Here is a 17,964-nt window from a genome sequence, read left to right as displayed (position 1 = left end):
ACAAAAGTCAACTTAGAAAAATCAGTTGCATTTCTATACTTACAATGAACTAACAGAAAGAGAACTCAAGAATACAATCTCCTTTACAATCACAACAAAAAGAATAAAATATCTAGGAATAAATTTAACCAAGGACATGAAAAACCTATACAATGAAAACTGTAAGACATTATTGAAAGAAATTGATGATGAGATAAAGAAATGGAAAGATATTCCATGCACATGGATTGGAAGAACAAACATAGGTAATGAGTCCATATTACCTAAAGCAATCTAGAAATTCAATACAATCCCATTCAGAATCCCAATGACATTCTTCATGGAAATGGTACAAACAATCCTAAAATTAATATGGGGTGACAAAAGACCCTGAATAGCTAAAGGAATCCTGAGAAAAAAGAACAAAGTTGGAGGCATCACAATTCCTGACTTCAAAATATACTACAAGGCTATAGTAATCAAAACAGCATGGTACTGGTACAAAAACAGACACAGATCAATGGAACAGAATTGAAAGCCCAAAAATAACACCACACATCTACGGACAGTTAATCTTCAACAAGCGGCCAAAAACATACAATGGAGAAAGGAAAGTCTCTTCAATAAATGGTGCTGGTAAAACTGGACAGACACATTCAAAAGAATGAAAGTAGACCGTTATCTTTCACCATACACAAAAACTAACTCAAAATGGATCAAAGTCTTGAATGTAAGACCTGAAACCACAAAACTCCTAGAAGAAAATATGAGCAAGTACACTCCTTGACATCAGTCTTAGAAGCATCTTTTCAAACACCATGTCGACTCAGGTAAGAGAAACAAAGGAAAAAATGAACAAATGGGACCACATCAGACTAAAGAGCTTCTCCAAGGCAAAGGAAACCAGAAACAAAACAAAAAGACAACTCACCAACTGGGAGAAAATATTTGCAAATCATATATCTGACAAGGGCTTAATCTCCAAAATATATAAGACTCATACAACTCAACAAAAAAACAAACCACCTGATCAAAAAACGCCCAGAGGATATGAACAGATATTTTTCCAAAGAAGATACACAGATGGCCAACAGGCACATGAAAAGATGTTCAACATGGCTAACTGTTAGGGAACTGCAAATCAAAACTACAGTGAGCTATCACCTTACACCTGTTAGAATGGCTATAATTATCACAACAAAAAATAACAAACATTGGAGAAGATGTGGAGAAAAGGGAACCCTCATACACTGCTGGTGGGAATGCAAACTGGTGCATCCACCATGAAAAACACTATGGAGGCTTCTCAAAAAATTAAAAATAGGGGCCAGGGGCTGGCCCCGTGGTCAAGTGGTCAAGTTTGCGCAGTCTGCTTCAGCAGCCCAGGGTTTCACCAATTCGGATCCTGAGCGCAGACCTAGCACCACTTATCAAGCCATGCTGAGGCAGCGTCCCACACAGTGGAGCCAAAAGCCTGTACAACTAGAATATATACAACTATGTACTGGGGGGCTTTGGGGAGAAGAAGAAAAAAAAAAAAGATTGGCAACAGATGTTAGCTCAGGTGCCAATCTTTAAAAAATATATATACATACATATAGGGGCCAGCCCAGTGGCATAGTGGTTAAGTTCACATGCTCTGCTTCAGCAACCCAGGGTTCATGGGTTCAGAACCCGGTACAGACCTACACACCACTCATCAAGCCATGCTGTGGTGGCATCCCACATACAAAATAGAGGAAGACAGGCACAGATGTTAGCTCAGCAACAATCTTCCTCAAGCAAAAAGAGGAAGAGCACTAGCAGATATTAGCTCAGGGCCAATCTTCTTCACCAAAGAAATAAATAAAATAAAAATAGAAATACTATACAACCCAGCTATCCCACTACTGGGTATTTATCCAAAGAACTTGAAATCAACAATTCAGAGAGACTTATGCACCCCTATGTTCATTGCAGCATTATTCACAATAGCCAAGACACAGAAGCAACCCAAGTGCCCATCTACTGATAGAGTGGATAAAGAAAGAATACTATTCAGCCATAAAAAAAGAGACAAAATTGTCCCATTTGAAACATGGATGAACCCTGAGGGTCTATTATCTTAACAGAAATAAGCCAGACAGAAAAAGAGAAACATCACATGATTTCACTCATATGTGGAAGATACCCATGTAGACAAAGAGAACAGATTGGTGGTTACCAAAGGGGAAGGAGGTTGGGGTGTGAGCATAAGGATTAAAGGGGCACACGTATATGGTGACTGACAAATAATGTACACCTGAAATTTCACAATGTTATAGACTATTATGACCTCAAGAAAATTTTTTTAAAAGACAAGAAAACACACATTCCATTAGCCATCAAAGCAATAATGTCATCCTATAGCACATAGCCTTTGAAAAACCCTGCTACACATTCATAGAGAATTAAGAGTGAAAAAGAAAATATCATCTTAGTATTATTTCAAAATTACCATTATGGTCCATGGGCCATGCACTGAGAACCACTGTTGTAAAGAACAAAGTGCCCAAGGGACCTCCCACTGGCCAAGCAAGAGATGCCCTCAAGCTCTCTACAGTCACCAGCTTGAGAATGGGCCCACATCTGGAAGAAAGGGAAGCAAACCCAGAACAAAGAGCAGGCAGGAGGATGCACGACATGACTTGCTACTAGGTGCTCTGTTCTGCTAGACCAGCAGGCTGAATTCAGGGTCTGGACTGCCCAGGGCCTCTGGCAGAGGCACACAGGTCTTCTGGGGAGTCACCTATGTGCCTGCGCTTCTCCATCGTGCTCTGCTCCCGGCCAAGCATGAGGGGAGAACACAGCAGGCCCATCTGAGGGATCCCGACTGGCATCACATGGGCCCAGGAAGCTCCCACACAACCCAGCGAATGGACCTACTCAGAGCGTGTGGCCCAGCAGTGCCAAACTGTTTTGACCAGAGCCCCTTCCCTCCTGCTCAGGACATATTAGAACTCCTAGTAATGTTAATTTAGGAAATATAAATTCTCGACAAGTGCAGATGATTTCAGTTGGCCCATATCTAAACTCACTTTTTCTAGAGGCAATAATTTCTAACGGTACAAAATCCTAGCTTCATCCGTGTGCTGCTTTTCCTCTGCGCCCCACCTCCTACTTGCTCTCATTCCTCCACACAATCTCCGCTAAGTCATGTCTTCTCTCTTGCCTAGCCAAGCCCTCAAATCCTGGCCTGCCTTCTCCTCCCACCTCCACATACCTCCTACCCCAACATAACTTCCCGAAAAACACCGCCCCATCAGACTCCTCTGTCCACGTGGGAGGTGACACCATAAAAATGCGTGAAGAAAGCGTCCGGGTGGAGAAGCTCTTCTCAACATGACCGAGACAGAAAACAGAAAATAAAGACAGACAGGTTTGACTTTGTAAGAATTTGCAACTTCCACACAAAAACACACACAAACAACTGAAGAGAAAAACTGAAGAAAAATGTTTGCAAAATATCAGAGAAATATTCTTCATATCTATGGCTCTTAAAAGTCAATTTTAAAAAGATGCAAGAAGAAAAAGACACAAAGAACCACAAAAAATGAATACAAACGACCAGTGAACATACAAGATGTTTGCCTCAGTAAGAATACAAAAGCAAATTCACATGGGCCCATTTTTAGAGCATCAAAACACGCAGGCAAAACCCCTGGGAAATGGGGTTCTCAGGCCCCACGGAGACAAAGTATCGCCTTCTTCATTTTTTTAAATTTTTAATGTTTTTTTTTTTTTTTGAGGAAGATCACCCCTGAGCTAACATCTGCCGCTAATCCTCCTCTTTTTGCTGAGGAAGACTGCCCCTGAGCCAACATCCGTGCCTGTCTTCCTCCACTTTATATGTGGGACGCCTACCACAGCATAGTTGCCAAGCAGTGCCATGTCTGCACCTGGGATCCAAACCAGCAAACCCCGGGCCATGGAAGCAAAACGTGTGCACTTAACCACTGCACCACCAGACCGGCCCCTCACCTTCTTAAATGTGCACCCCTCACTCCACCTGCCACCCCAAGATTCTACCTTAAAGGAAATATTCAGACAAGTGGGAAAAGCTATGTACAAAGGATGATTTACAACACCAAAACTCTGGAACACCCCAAACATCTCCCCACAGGGCAGTGGTTATTTAAATCATGGTGAATCCACGTGGCATGCCCGACTCACTGGGCCCCTGAGGGTCCCAAACCCGCTCCCGCCCTGGGCAGATGCCTCTCAACACCCATTTCCAGTTGGACTCTTTGCAGAGCGTTAAAGGCAGTTGTGGGAGATGTGAGGCAGTACGAAGCCGTTACAGAAAGTGGTGACAAAGACGAGGTGCCTGGCTCTCTCAGTTTCCCACGCCTCGAGTCCCCAGGTCTTCTGCTCTGCATTTCTAAATGAAGCACTGCTTCCGTCTATAAATTCTTACCACGGGTTTCCACTGGCCTGCTTCTCCAATAATAACCTCTTCTCATCTTCAGAAAATTGTAAGTCCAGTTCAAAAGAATTAGTGTCCAGGTCATGGATATACTGCTCAATGTTGCTGCCCGCCCTCTGCGGCAGAGCTGCGTCCGAGGCAGACAAGGAGTGGGAGGACGATGACGATGACACCTGCATGCAGCCAAACTGGCTCAGGAGATTGTCGTACTGCACAGGGAAGAAGGAAAAGTGAGAACACTGCCTTAATTTTCCCTAGGGTCCAAAGATGCAGACACACTCTAACCTGTCTTACACCCAGCAAGCTCACACCCCAAAGGCCCCAAGGCCTCCGTGGGAGATGAGCTGCAGAGCCCAGCCCAGCTCTGTTTTTCCTGGTCAGTGTGGGCAGCCGATTTCGCCTCTACTGGATGGCTGGCCATTGAACCAAGGCAGGGCTGGATCCTTCCTGGTCTGGGTTCCCCTTCTGATGGGAACATGAAAAGATGTTTGCCCCAGAGAAGGGCTAACCTTCAGTCTTCATGTACAGAAGGGGAGACCTGAGACTTGGAGGCTGCTGACCTCTGCGAGTCCCTGTGTTGCCTGGACTAGAGGAGGGGGTCGGGACACCTGCTGGGAAGAGGAAGGACGGGATGTGCATGGCCCCACAGGATCCACCTCCAAGGCGCAGAGGCTCAGTGGCAGGACCCTGGGAGTTCCGGCACCCTCCTCCTTTGGTCTCTGTGCACTCAAACACTCCTAGGGCCACTGACCAAGCCAGAGAGCCCCCAGCAAAGACCTGGGGAGGAGTGGCCACCCTGGACAGCCTGCTCCCCATGGCTACAGGCCCCACACTTGAGCCCTGTCATGGCTAACAATGAGGGAAAAGCAAAGATGCCCCCAGCAATAGCCAAGACGAGAGTGCAGCACGTCCTTCCAAGTCCCCTGTTCCTCCAGAAAGGCCCGAGCCACCAACCACAGAGGTTGGCCCCCTTCTGCAGACCCTGCACCCACCCTCCTCACTTGCTGCCCCAAGCGGTCTTGTCCCAACTGCTCACACAGCACCAGCAGCAGCCTCAGCCCCGCCTCACTGGTCCTGGGGAGGAATGACCCCAAGACACTCCCAAAGCCCTTCCATCTAAGGCCTTGTTCTGGTGCATTCTCCACTTCTTCTCTGAGGACACCCAGGCCGAGGCCACCTCTACACATCACCTCACAGTTTACAGAAGTTTCCACAAGGCCCCGAGGTGTCTCAACAAGCCTGCAAAGACCGTGAGATGGCTGTTACCATCAACCCATTTCTGAAATGGGGAAACTGAGGCTCAGAACTTGCCCAAGGTCACACTCCAAATTCAGAACCGGTCCTCTGCATCTTTCCAACACAGTGGCTGCCTTGTTCCCATCACAGAGCTGTGGGTTTATAGGCTGTTGGCTTACCACCACAACCACCACTTGCTGGGCGATTCCTGTCCTGTTCCCCAGGGAAAGTTCCAGATGTTCTCTACTCTTCTCCCTTCAGCAGCACCTAGTCCAGGCCCTCCGCACAAAACCCAGGCCAAGAAAGGATATGTGATGGGGGGTAACCCTGGGCTGGAGCAGAGATGCTCACCAACACGTCACAAGGAAACTCCCAACTGTGCTGGTCCAAGACTGAACCTTCTCCAAGGAGCCACACCTGCGTGGCTCACACAGCATCCCACCATCAGCATTACCACCAGCCACTGGCGGGGGATCAGGAACATGGAAGAGAACTAAGCACCTGCTCCCTTCGTTCTCTGAATAAAGACATGCTACAGCTCCTCGCCCTCAGAGGGAAGCCCCCTTCCTGCTGCAAAGGACCCTGGGCTCTCTTGGAGCCTCTCGGGCGAGACTGTCATGCTCCGTGATACACTGTCAACACCTGCAGGAAGGGAGCGCCCCCTGGAGCAGGTTTTCTCTGTATCTGACACCTTTCCAGGTCAAAGTCTTTTTGAAGGCTCACTAACTGTCCAAACGTGAATCTGGTGTACGGAGCTTTGTCTGAGTACTTTCCAAGCCTTTCAAACTACACAGCTTTCAAAGGTGAGGATGAGCCATTTAACAAAAAGCAAGCTGTTAACACATGAAGCCGGTTTTAAGACAGTAACACGCGAGTACCAAGAAGCCAGAGCTCTCAACACAGCAAATGGGATGAAACAGCAGACAGAAGGCCTGCAAAAGACACTCCAGTGTGCACACACACACAACACACGAAGCCGAGCTCCCCGGGCACTGAGATCCCAGACACCCAGGGCCTACGCAGCTCCTTCAGAGCTCAGCCGACCAAGCAAGCTACTTCCCTGGGACACCCCTGCCAAAGATACTGGAGACCCCGACCCACTCTTGCTGGCCATGACTCAGGAGTAACATCAGAGCTGAGGAGGGCACCCAGGGCCAGGGGAGCGAGTCCTGGGGCTGAATCCTCTCAGTCTGCACCCGTGGCAGCTGCAGACAGCCTTGGCCACTGTGGGGGAAGGAGGTCAGGGGTGAGCACAGATGGCTCTCCACATCTGGCTCCAGTCGCGTCTGCGCACAAAGGATATTTCAGGACAAAAAAGGGAGTGTGTTGCTTACCACAGTAGGTAGGAGATACAGGGAGCTCTTGGTCTCCAAGAGGTGATATCAGTAGTGATTCAACTTAGCTTTGGATGACTTTTAGATAAAATCTAGAATTCCCCAGTCAACTGGAGTGGGACTCTACACGATAATTGGTTAGAATAAGCCACAATGACAGAAATCAAACCTGAAGAATGCACTATCAATGATACTAACAACACTAGAAATCATGTTTAAATATGGGAGTCATGGTGGTGGTGAGGAGGGAGCACCAGAATACCCAGAAGTTGATAACTGAAGGTGGCTGATGGTTACCCGCAGCTCACCGTACTCCTCTGTCCCCTTCCATATGTTTCACATCTTCCATAAGGAAACTTTAAAGAACAAAGGATACTAAAGACCCTACATCTGAGGTCCAGCCGGTGACTGCGGCTTCCGAGAAACCCCAGGGTGCTGCACCCCTCAGGCCTGTGCCACAGTCCCCACTTCTACCAGGCATTAAAAGCCAACAGTGACCAGTGTCCACCCTCAATCCCCTATTTCCAGAAAGTTCAAAGCAGCAGCACCCTGGGCTTTTCTCGGAAAAATCAGAAACATTCCAGAACATCTTTAGACACACTATTATAAAGGCACCAGCCAGAAGCAGAAGACAAGCCCACCTGGAGACTTGGCACCCAGGAGCCAAAGGGGACGAGAGGAAGGTGTCGTTCCCACTGGCTCTAGGCTCCTCCCACCCCACATCTGGATCTGGTTTGACCCCTTTGGGTGAAAATTGACTAGAGGAAATGAGAAAAAGGGACTTGCCCACCCCAGAGCCTGGCAATCTGTACTCGGGGCAGACGTGCAGACAGAAGCCTCATTGGCCCATCTAGCTGAGAGACTCAGACTTGGGGCCATTAAGCGTTGTTCAACCACCAACAGATCTATGCTGGCTTCCCCTTTAGCCACTCATCCTACAAACTGGGGTCCCATGGCTTGCGGGCACAAACTCCCTGTGCACAGAGGAATGATTTTCACACAGCCTGACAAGCAGAATTCATTTTTCCCTGGGCTGTTTCCGACAGATGTGAGCCAGCTTACGTTGCCATAGCAGTCTTCATCATCTTCCGACATGGCTGGTAAGTAAGCTGTGAGCTTTGGAGGCGTCTGATGGTGCAGATTCTCCCACGTGATGGACTCAAAGAATGGATGGGCTTTCAGAGGGCCGTATCCTTCCATTTCTTCACAGCCTAATCGCTTTGTGGCATCTAAAACCTTAAAAGTTGAGACAAATCAGTGTCAGGGTTAAAAAGTAATTCTGACAAAAATATTCTTTTTGAGTAGTTCTTTTCAATTCTTAGTATCTCCTGGAAATAGGAAGGGCACCATGGCCTGTCTGCCCAAGCCCACAGGAGGCCAGGGACCACGGAGTCCTCTGGGGCTCCTTCACTTCTCTCGGTCTTTATCCTTTTCCCTCTCACAAGTGACAATGAATCACAACCTCAAAATTTAATGAAGAACAGCAAGTATTCTTTTAAAATGTACACTTAAAAATCCTAAAACAAAAACAAGAAATGAACTGTTGATGTTAGTAACAAAGAGAACGAAGAACTCGTCTGGACAGTAAGCTATCACAGATGGAAGTAAAGTGCCCCCTCCTACCAGCGCTTGATCTCAAAGGGTCTCCTCCAGAGCTCGGATGCTCACCCACCCCCACCCCCAGACCCACAGAGGATCAAGAGCACACCACCACTGAGGTAGAATCAACCCTGCTCCCCCAAGATCAGTTAAGTCAAGGTCCAGAGCCAAAGCACCCCAGGGGCAGGGACACAGCAGTTTCTAGAACATAAATGGACATACCTGTCCTGGTAAAACTGTTTCCCTTTGCCATATTACCTGGGTTTATCTTTACACCCTTCATGTAGCTGACTCTAAAGGTGATATTCACAGATGTCACTAAGTAGGACTGACAGCCACCTGCCATTGTAACACACCCAGTTGCTCCATCAGGTAACTTAAAACGCTATGTATGTTGATGAGCAAATGCAAAATGATACAGTAATTTCCTGTCTTATTCAGGTCAAGAATCAGTCATTTGGAAATTAAAAAGAGCTTATAATGAGATGAAACAGAAGATACGAGCCCATCTACAATCACCATCACCCCTGAAACACCCTCTGATTAAACGCAAGTGCCTCCAGGAAAGCCCCTCTGACGGCAGTTCCAGAGGGACTCAGACTGTGGATATCAGATCATCTTACCAGAAGAAAATTCAAAATATTTACCAAAAGCTTTTCCACAAGGTCTCTTGCCTTAGGGAAGAATTTTTCAGGAAAGTCATATTCCAATTTAATGATCTTCTGAAATATAAGATATTCGTTTCTGTAAAATAAGAAAAATCATCATTCCAGACAAGGTCACACAAACCTCCCCAGTACAGAGCTGTACTGTAACTTTCCTGGGACGGTGGCCTCCCTCTCTCCCCACAGAGCCACCATGTTCACTAAAGAATCGTCATGCAAGTTCCTCCCCACCTTTGCCCAGCCCCTGGGACTGCCACCTCGCACTTCTCTTGTCAGGCTGCTGTGATGGGCTGCGGGGAGAGAGGGAGCAGTCTCTTACCCGGCTCGGAATGGTGGCAGTCCTGCCACAAGCTGGTATATTATGCATCCAAGAGCCCAAAGGTCTGAACTTTAACGGAGGGGGGAGACAAAGAAGAATGACATTTGTAAAATTTCAGTGACAAGCACAATTCATTTCTATACCATCTGTTCATACTACCCTATTTCAGCTTCCAATCTACTCTTCCTGTTTAGAATCAGGTCAATGTGAAGATGGGAACCTGCTCCGGGCCCTTTAAGGGCCTCCCTGGGGACCTGTGTCCAGAGGATGCCACGCACAGCAGGCACCACTGGACCAGGCCATGTGGCCACCCTCACAGCTTTGCCACCTCAAATGGGGGCTACCAACTTCCTCACAGGCCCAATCCAGTCCTGAAGAGGCAGCAGAGTTCACTCCTGACTACAACAGAAAAGCACCTTCTTCCAGTGCTGGGGCTGGGGGTGGTTAGGTGGCCTGAAAGGGCTTGCCCATGTCACTGGCAGGTTGGTAGTGCTAAGAATAAACTCAGATTCTCTCATAACTCACTCAGTGTTTGCCCCCAGGACACAGACACAAGTGCACGTATGCCAAGGAGCCAAATCAGACAATCCATAGGATGTGTACAAAGCAAGCTTTCTCTTTCCCTTCTTGGACTCGCTGTGCAAAGCCCTGCCCCTCCTTTATAAACTTCTTAATTATACAGTTTAAAAGAAACACTGCAGCTCTAAATTGCCCTAAGTCGTTTTCAGAACCAGCTGGCAGGGACCCTGGAGGGGCTGCTCTCCTCGCCCTTGATGTCACCCCCGATCTCACCTTGCTCTCGTTCATTCTCTCTCCTCAGTACCATCTCAGAGCTCAGACTGAGATCTAATTTGCGTATTTTATTTTCTCTGGAAGGTTTGAATTCTATTCCCAGCTCAGCCCTACGAAACTATCAAGATGCAACCTCGCCCCACAAAGCCAGCTGCTCCCCTACCAAGCCCTAAATGTATGTAGGGTTCATGGGTTGCTGGATACAATCAGTTTCTGGAAGAGGCCACAGCCTGGCATTCTGGAAGATGAAACTGTAGGGCGTGGGTGGAGACAACAGGCCAACCGCAGTGCCAGGGGCCGTGGGCGAAGGTTCTGTCCTTGCAACCCCATCACCAGCACAGCAGCCCTGGAGCAGACAAGGCACTTGATGTGGGTTTAAAATCCAGCAGATCAGAAATCTGAGTCACAACATAGAGATGGAGTGGAGGACATTTAAAAAATAAAAGTATATGGGGGCTGGCCCCGTGGCCGAGTGGTTAAGTTCGCGCACCCCGCTGCAGGCAGCCCAGTGTTTCGTTGGTTCGAATCCTGGGCGCGGACATGGCACTGCTCATCAAGCCCCGCTGAGGCAGCGTCCCACATGCCACAACTAGAAGGACCCACAACGAAGAATATACAACTATGTACTGGGGGGCTTTGGGGAGAAAAAGGAAAAAATAAAATCTTTAAAAAAATAAATAAATAAATGAAAACAATAAAAGTATAGGGGCCGGCCCGGTGGTGCAGCAGTTAAATTCACACGTTCCGCTTCTCGGCGGCCTGGGGTTCGCCGGTTCGGATCCCAGGTGTAGACATGGCACCGCTTGGCAAAAGCCATGCTGTGGTAGGCGTCCCATGTATAAAGTAGAGGAAGATGGGCATGGATGTTAGCTCAGGGCCAGTCTTCCTCAACAAAAAGAGGAGGATTGGCAGTAGTTAGCTCAGGGCTAATCTTCCTCAAAAATACAAAAATAAAAGTACATTCTACTCTGTATTTCTACACTTGGTTTTCTCCACTGTTCAGTCTAGTTAAAATGGGGAGCTACACAAGCTAACAGAAAAGCACTGGCCATTCAGCGTGGAAGCACCAGAGATGAGGGGCAGCGCTGTGGGCAGGGCTGCCTCTGCTGCTTTCACAGGGTCATCTCCAGGGAGTGGAACTGCCAGGAGACCTGGCTTTTGGGCTAACTTTTTACCTCTGTGAATTATTTGAATGTTTTATTATCAGCAGGCATCTTATCATTTCAATAATACAATAAAAACTAAAGGGGGAAGCCTGTGTAACATTTCTGGAAAGCAGGATGGACCAAAGATTTTTAAAATGCTCGGTTAGATCAAGTCATTCTACTTCTTGAAATCCAAATAGACAACTTGGGGCAGCCCTGGCACTACCCAGCAGACACCCTCTCTCTCCCACCAGACGGGCAGGAGTGCCCTTCCTCCCCACAGCACAGGACACGTGGCACACAGCAAGCATGCCAGATTGTGTCAAATAAATGAAAACCACAGCAATGTCCAACAATCAACAAAGAGTTTGATGAACTACAATAAATTTATACATTGGAAAACCACACAGCTGTTAAAAAGGTCTGCAAATAATTTTAGTGATGTGGAGAAATACTCATTATATAATCACAAGAAGTAGGATCAAAATTGGTTACTCAGTATGACTCCAGTTGTATAAAAATTATGTAAATACAGAGAAACATACAGTAAAAAATAAGAGGAAAGACAGACCAAATCTACCTGTGACTACGGTGGATTGGAGAGTATGAGTGTTTTTTGTTCTTTTATTCTCCATATTTTCTAAGAATTCTTTACACTGAATAGGTATTACTTTTACAATCAGAAAAAAATTCTTAACTGTTTTTAAATAAACATCACATGACTAAAAAATTTAAAAGCATAAAAAGATATATATTGATGTCTCCCTCACAATCCTGTTCAGATAAACACTATTACCCATTTCTTATATATCCTTAGAGAGTTTTAAAGGCATGGACAAGCGGCTCTGGTAGACATTCTCCTGCTTTCACACAGAAGGTAGCCACTCTGAGTCTTGCTTATCTCACTCAGTAGAGCTTGGAGACCCTCCGCCATCAGTGCTGAGGAGCTGCCTCATCCTACAAGCAAACCCCAAGGTGAGGAAGAGCTAGTTCTTGGGCAGCGATGATGTACACTTCGAGAATCTGGCCAACAGCACACACTACCCGAGGAGGGTTCCTCAGCCTCGGCCCTGAGGACAGCTGGAGCCGGTCATGCCTGCCGTGGGGCCGTGTATGCATTGCAGGATGCTGAGCACTGCCCCTGGCCTCCACCCACTGGATGCCAATAGCACTTTCCCCCTACTCCCGCCAAGCTGTGACACCAAAACTGTGTCCAGACATGGCCAATGTTCCCTGGGGGTCAGAATCGCCCCAGTGGGGAAGCCCTGACCTACAATAGTGTCTATCCCACAATAAGAACTCAAAATCTGTTGATTGAATAAAGGTGAAAAAACAAAACAATGGGGCCGGGCCCGTGGTCCAGTGGTTAAAGTTCCAAGTGCTCCACTTCGGCAGCCCAGGTTCACGGGTTCAGATCCCAGGTGCAGACCTACTCTGCTCATCAGCCATGCTGTGGAGGCATCCCACAGGGACAAAATAGAGGAAGACTGGCACAGATGTTAGCTCAGGACTAATTTTCCTCAAGTTGGGGGCGGGGGGTTGGCAAAAGATGTTAGCTCAGGATGAATCTTCCTCATAAAAAAAAAAACAAAGAGCCCTAAGACTGCAAAGATGCTCAAGTTTACTTTTGCAGAGCACCCCGCCACCCATCATCATCTCCATGCCCTAGCTCTACCCCATAAAAAAGAGATTTCTAAAAGCTATCATGCTCAAAACACAAAGCTGCCATCCCCAGAACCATTCACTCCTCTGCAGCCTCTGGCACAGTCCCTCTATCACTCTTGGAAGGTGGCCCCTTGCAGCCTGCCAGTGCAGGACACTGACCATCTGGCCCTCTGTCAACTCAAGGCAGGGTGCCAGTGGGCCGAGCATCTGACCGGTCCAGGGCAGGAAGAATCCAAGGAAAAGCTTCGACCACAGAACTTGTCACCTTCTAGAACCACTTCCCAAACTCTGAAACCCCAGACTCTACTGCCACCTCTCAGTTCTCCATCTGCCTCATGTGCACCCAAGACAGCTCCCCAGATTCCTCTCTGCTCTTGCCATTGTGCCCCCACCTTCCTCTCCTCCACTGCCCAGCTGCCCTGACACTGACCCTTCTCCACTCTCCAGACTTCTGTCCCTGCAAACAGAAACCCAGCTGCTGCATCATCTTCATGCATCCCTGCAATTCTCATTTTCACAACTGAGGGGCAGCAAGGCCCTCAACCCTGCAGCTACACCCACACCTGTCCCAGGTCTAAGCACTGGGCAGGTCTAGTTCATGCCGGATGGGCCCCTGCTGGGAAACTGGCCCCATCCCTCCCAGACACACTGCCTTCCAGGAGTCTTCTCACACTGTGCACAGCCTGTTACACTAAACAGCTGACCTGCAGCTGCGCCACTGCCAGGCTTCCCCCTGAGGCAGCACCAAGGATCCCCAGGTTCTGGGACACAGTAGGAAGCCTCAAGAAAATAATACAGACCTATCAGCCACACTTCTACCACTGAATAGCTATTCCTAAAGGAACAAGATCACATCCCAAAGCACAAAGCAAGAACTGCCCCAGAAAGTAGAAGTGTAACAATAAAAGCACACAGGTTATCAGAGGAAGGACGCCTGTTAAAGGCAAACGCTAACTTCTGCCCCAGCAGACTGAACTGTATAAAGGGCACAAAAGTCAAGCTCTTACCTACAAATATCACATGAAAAACAGACTCGCTACTTTAGAGACAAGAGAATTAGGGATCGGATGAAGGCAGGTTACCTTTTACAGGCCGATTTCTCTGTGAGCAGCTCTGGAGAAACATACTGGGCTGTTCCTACAAACGAGTTGGCCCTGGCTGATGAGAAGAGGGAAAAGGGAAAAAGGTCATGCAGAGACACAAAACATTCACAATCGTGGACACTGCACAGTTGACGTTCATCTATCAGGACATCATGGTTTACACGGGTGTAAACTAGAGCTTTTTGTCAGCACAGCACTCGTCACCTGGAATCGGACTGTCCACTCCTGAGACCTGCCTTGTCCAGGGCCCTCCCCTCATACCCCCTTCTAGGCCCTCTCCTCCAAGGGCTGGCTCAAAGGTCACTTGCTCAGTGACGCCTGCCCTGACCACCAGAGCAGCCCCTCCTGACCCCTTCTGCCTCACATCCTCCTGGCACCTCTCACCGACACACTAGAGTCACACTCGCCCAGCATTCTGCCAGCTGGGAGCATCTCAAGGACTGGGGTCTTGTCCATGTTTTTCACTGTTGGACCTGTAGTGCCTAAAACAGCCCTGGACATGCAACAAGCATGCACTGAACATGCGCAGAATGTGGGAAAGGACTGGATCCCTGCAGGCTGCTTGTAGGGCAGGGATACCCTCTCCTTGTAACAGACAGCTCAGGGAGGTTAGGGGCTATAAAGGGAAGAAGACTCTGGTGTCCTGGCCAGGGACCCTCTGCAACATCCTGCCGCCTCTAGCACTGGACTGTGTGATGCAAGGGTCACCAAGTTCAATTACAGAATTGTAGGGTGGGGCAGCAGCAGGACCCTCAGGACCTGCCCATCACTGGAGAGGGAAGGCACCGACACCCGTGTCACCCCAGTGACATCAGAGGTCATGTAGCCCTGATAGATCAGCATGATGGATACAGAGCACGAGCCAGCGTGCTGCCCTGACCCCGCTCCTGAGGCATCTCCCGGGGCGGCCTCCAGCACCATGGACGGCACAGCTGCTCTTGGCCTTTCCTCAAGACCTGAGGATGCAGGATCAGGGATTCTTGTGTGAGAGTCCCACCATCTGAGAGCAAATCACTTCTCTAAAGAGCTTATGAAATGCTGCCTCACCTCCAATGACTCCCTGGTGATGCCCCACATCACTTGCAGCAACCTGCCTCCCATGACCCTCCACTGCCGGCACCACATAACCAGCACTCTGTGATCCGCTCTGAACAGCCGTCAGCAAGGCTCTGGTCCGCTCAAACAGGCCAGTGGAGGAGACTGCCTTTCCCACCAACAGGTCCCAGCATGACCCCATCTCCCACCCTGCCAACCCCAAGCAGACAGGATACATAGCACTGTGGTTTAACATTATTTTGCTCAGAGCAAACAGGCCCCTTTTACCTGACCTGACCCTTCTGCGGATCAAGCTGTCCTTTTCCTCAACATCTTTAATAATCTGCACTAGAAATTATTAGTCTCTAAGGACAAATTTTCCAAACCAACCTGAAACGTGTACACGGTAAAACATTACACCAATAAATACTGCTGAGAGGCCCTTGGACCTTCAGAACCACTCCTGAAATCCAGCAACACTAAAAGCAGGGACAGACCTCATGAAGGCTCGTGCCCATTGGGCTCACTGACAAGTGTCAGCATTCCTCTAGGCAGGGTTCTCAGCTGGGGACAAGTGGGGCCCCCAGGGGACATCCAGCAATGCCTGGAGACATTTCTAGCTGCCACAAGAGGAGCAGGAAAGGACTACTGTCACCTAGTGAGTAGAAGCCAGGGATGCAGCTGACTACACTGCAGGGCACCAGACGGACCCACAGCCGAAAATTCTCCAGCCCCAAATGTCCCCGGGGGCTCAGCTGAGAACCCCAGGTGGCCTCCATACAGCATCACTGGGACAGCGCTCTCCACAGGCACGAGTACCTGAGCTCCAAAGACAGAGACCTAACCACAGCAGGAGCAGCCAGCTCGGTTCTGGAACATTCTGGAGGAGTGGGAGCTGGCAAAGGGAGGCTGAAAGTCCTTCCTGTGTCTTTCCTTCACAAAATCACCCACCCTGCTACATGTATGCTCCAGTGCAGGGGAAGCATGCTTCTCTTCCTGTGCTGACTGAAGGCCCTGCACTGGGCACCTTGGCTTGGGCCTGACTCAGAAATAACCTGACATCAGGGTTATAGCTCCCTGTAGTAAAACACAATAGACCCATGTTTTGTCTGTCTACAAAATTCTTTAGCGTATACAGCTATAAATAATACAACACCTGAATTAAAATGCAAAAGGAACCAAGGGCCCACAGCCATACCAATTCAACCTGCAATGGTCTGCACTGAGACAGGCCCACTGACTACGGTGACATCCCCACCCGCCTCTCCTGGGCCACTCCATAGCCAGAGGAGCTCCCCATGAAGGAGACTTCCTCCAAAGGCAGATGCCCAAGAAGAAAACACAGACAGGGTCAAGTGCTGCCTCTTCCTATTTGTCCCCAGACATGGTCTCTGTCCTCCTCTGTGCCCCAAGGCAGGATCCTGTGTACTGCAGCCCAGGAGCCAGCAGGAGCCCCAAGGGGGAGGCAGGAAAGCAGGAGAGAAATGAGGGCTATTCCTCCCATGCACCCCAATGCTGCACCCGTCTTCCACCACAGTGGGCCCCTCCAGGCCACTCCCGGGTCCCTCCCACCTGCCTCCTGGGGACCAAGGGGCTCACAGTCCCGCTGCGGGGATCCAGCCCTGTTGCTTCCTCCGCCCCACTCTCTCTCCCTAACTGGTCCCCTCAGTAAGTGATTTTCCTGTAAAGACCTCGGCCGCTTTTGCATCCTGCCAGGACCCTGACTGATACTGCCAAGAACACTGAGGTGATTCACAAGAGGGAAAAAAATAAACCAAGAGCCAAAATCAAATGCAACTATTTAACGGTGCAATGAATCAAAGAAATGAAATTAAAACATGATAGGCTATCAAATCAGCAAAGATAAAAAAAGAAGGAAAATACACAGGGTTGCAAGGATTTGAGGAGACACGCTGCTACTGGTGGAAATATGAAATGGTGTAACTTTTGGGGGGGCAATTTTCCAATAAACATTAAAAGCCACAGAGAACAGGCTTGCCCTCTGACCCGGGAAATCCATTTCTGGCACCTGATCCTTAAGGCGGGCCCAGCAGCGGGACGACAAGGTGGATCCACCGGTGGGCTGGGACCCGCACTTGATACTTCACTGCCTATTCAGTGTTTCCACTCTTCACAGTCATCATGTGCTGCTTCTGTGATTTCTATTTTTTTAAATGCTATGATTACAAGTCCCAGAAAAATACTTTTATATGGAAAAATATATATGCGCATAATTAAAGAATGCAGGCTATCAAACAGTACATAGACGTGTTTGTTCTTTTAAATAGCTACATTATGCACAAAACAAAGTCTAAAGGACATACACCCCCCAGTACTGGGCTGGGCTTTAAACAGTGAATCATGATGTCATTGGGACTGTGTTGTTGTTTTAAGCTTTCTGGCCCTGGGTCTGTTTGTCTCCCATGACACCTGCCGCTTCCTCTTCCCCAGGAGCCTGTGCCCACCTTCTTAAAGGCGGGACTCCAAGTCCCTGGCGAAGTATGAAGTCACTGCGTTGGAAAGGAGCTCTCGTTAGTGTAGAGATGAATGACTCCTTTGGAGTGTGGAAAAGAATATGACTGTCCTCGGAATCATTCTAAAGGCATAACCTAAAATATACAGGACTACAAATGATGAAAGTATCAAAA

General features: G+C 48.5%; 1 protein-coding gene across 7 annotated transcripts in view; it reads right to left on the bottom strand.

Moving 5' to 3' along the window:
* Window positions 1–17,964, bottom strand: part of PDPK1 (3-phosphoinositide dependent protein kinase 1) — an 80,076-nt gene that overhangs the window by 18,117 nt on the left and 43,995 nt on the right. For all 7 annotated transcript variants that reach the window (XM_046666230.1, XM_046666231.1, XM_046666226.1 and 4 more), the window contains 5 exons: window positions 14,261–14,336; window positions 9,577–9,645; window positions 9,240–9,336; window positions 8,056–8,229; window positions 4,415–4,632 (listed from right to left, as the gene is read on the bottom strand). In XM_046666230.1, the coding sequence (XP_046522186.1) occupies window positions 4,415–4,632; window positions 8,056–8,229; window positions 9,240–9,336; window positions 9,577–9,645; window positions 14,261–14,336 (634 nt within the window). The remainder of the gene's footprint in view (window positions 1–4,414; window positions 4,633–8,055; window positions 8,230–9,239; window positions 9,337–9,576; window positions 9,646–14,260; window positions 14,337–17,964) is intronic.

Source organism: Equus quagga, chromosome 7, assembly GCF_021613505.1.
Source record: "Equus quagga isolate Etosha38 chromosome 7, UCLA_HA_Equagga_1.0, whole genome shotgun sequence".
NCBI classification, from domain to species: domain Eukaryota; kingdom Metazoa; phylum Chordata; class Mammalia; order Perissodactyla; family Equidae; genus Equus; species Equus quagga.
This window is presented reverse-complemented; position numbering and strand designations above follow the sequence as displayed.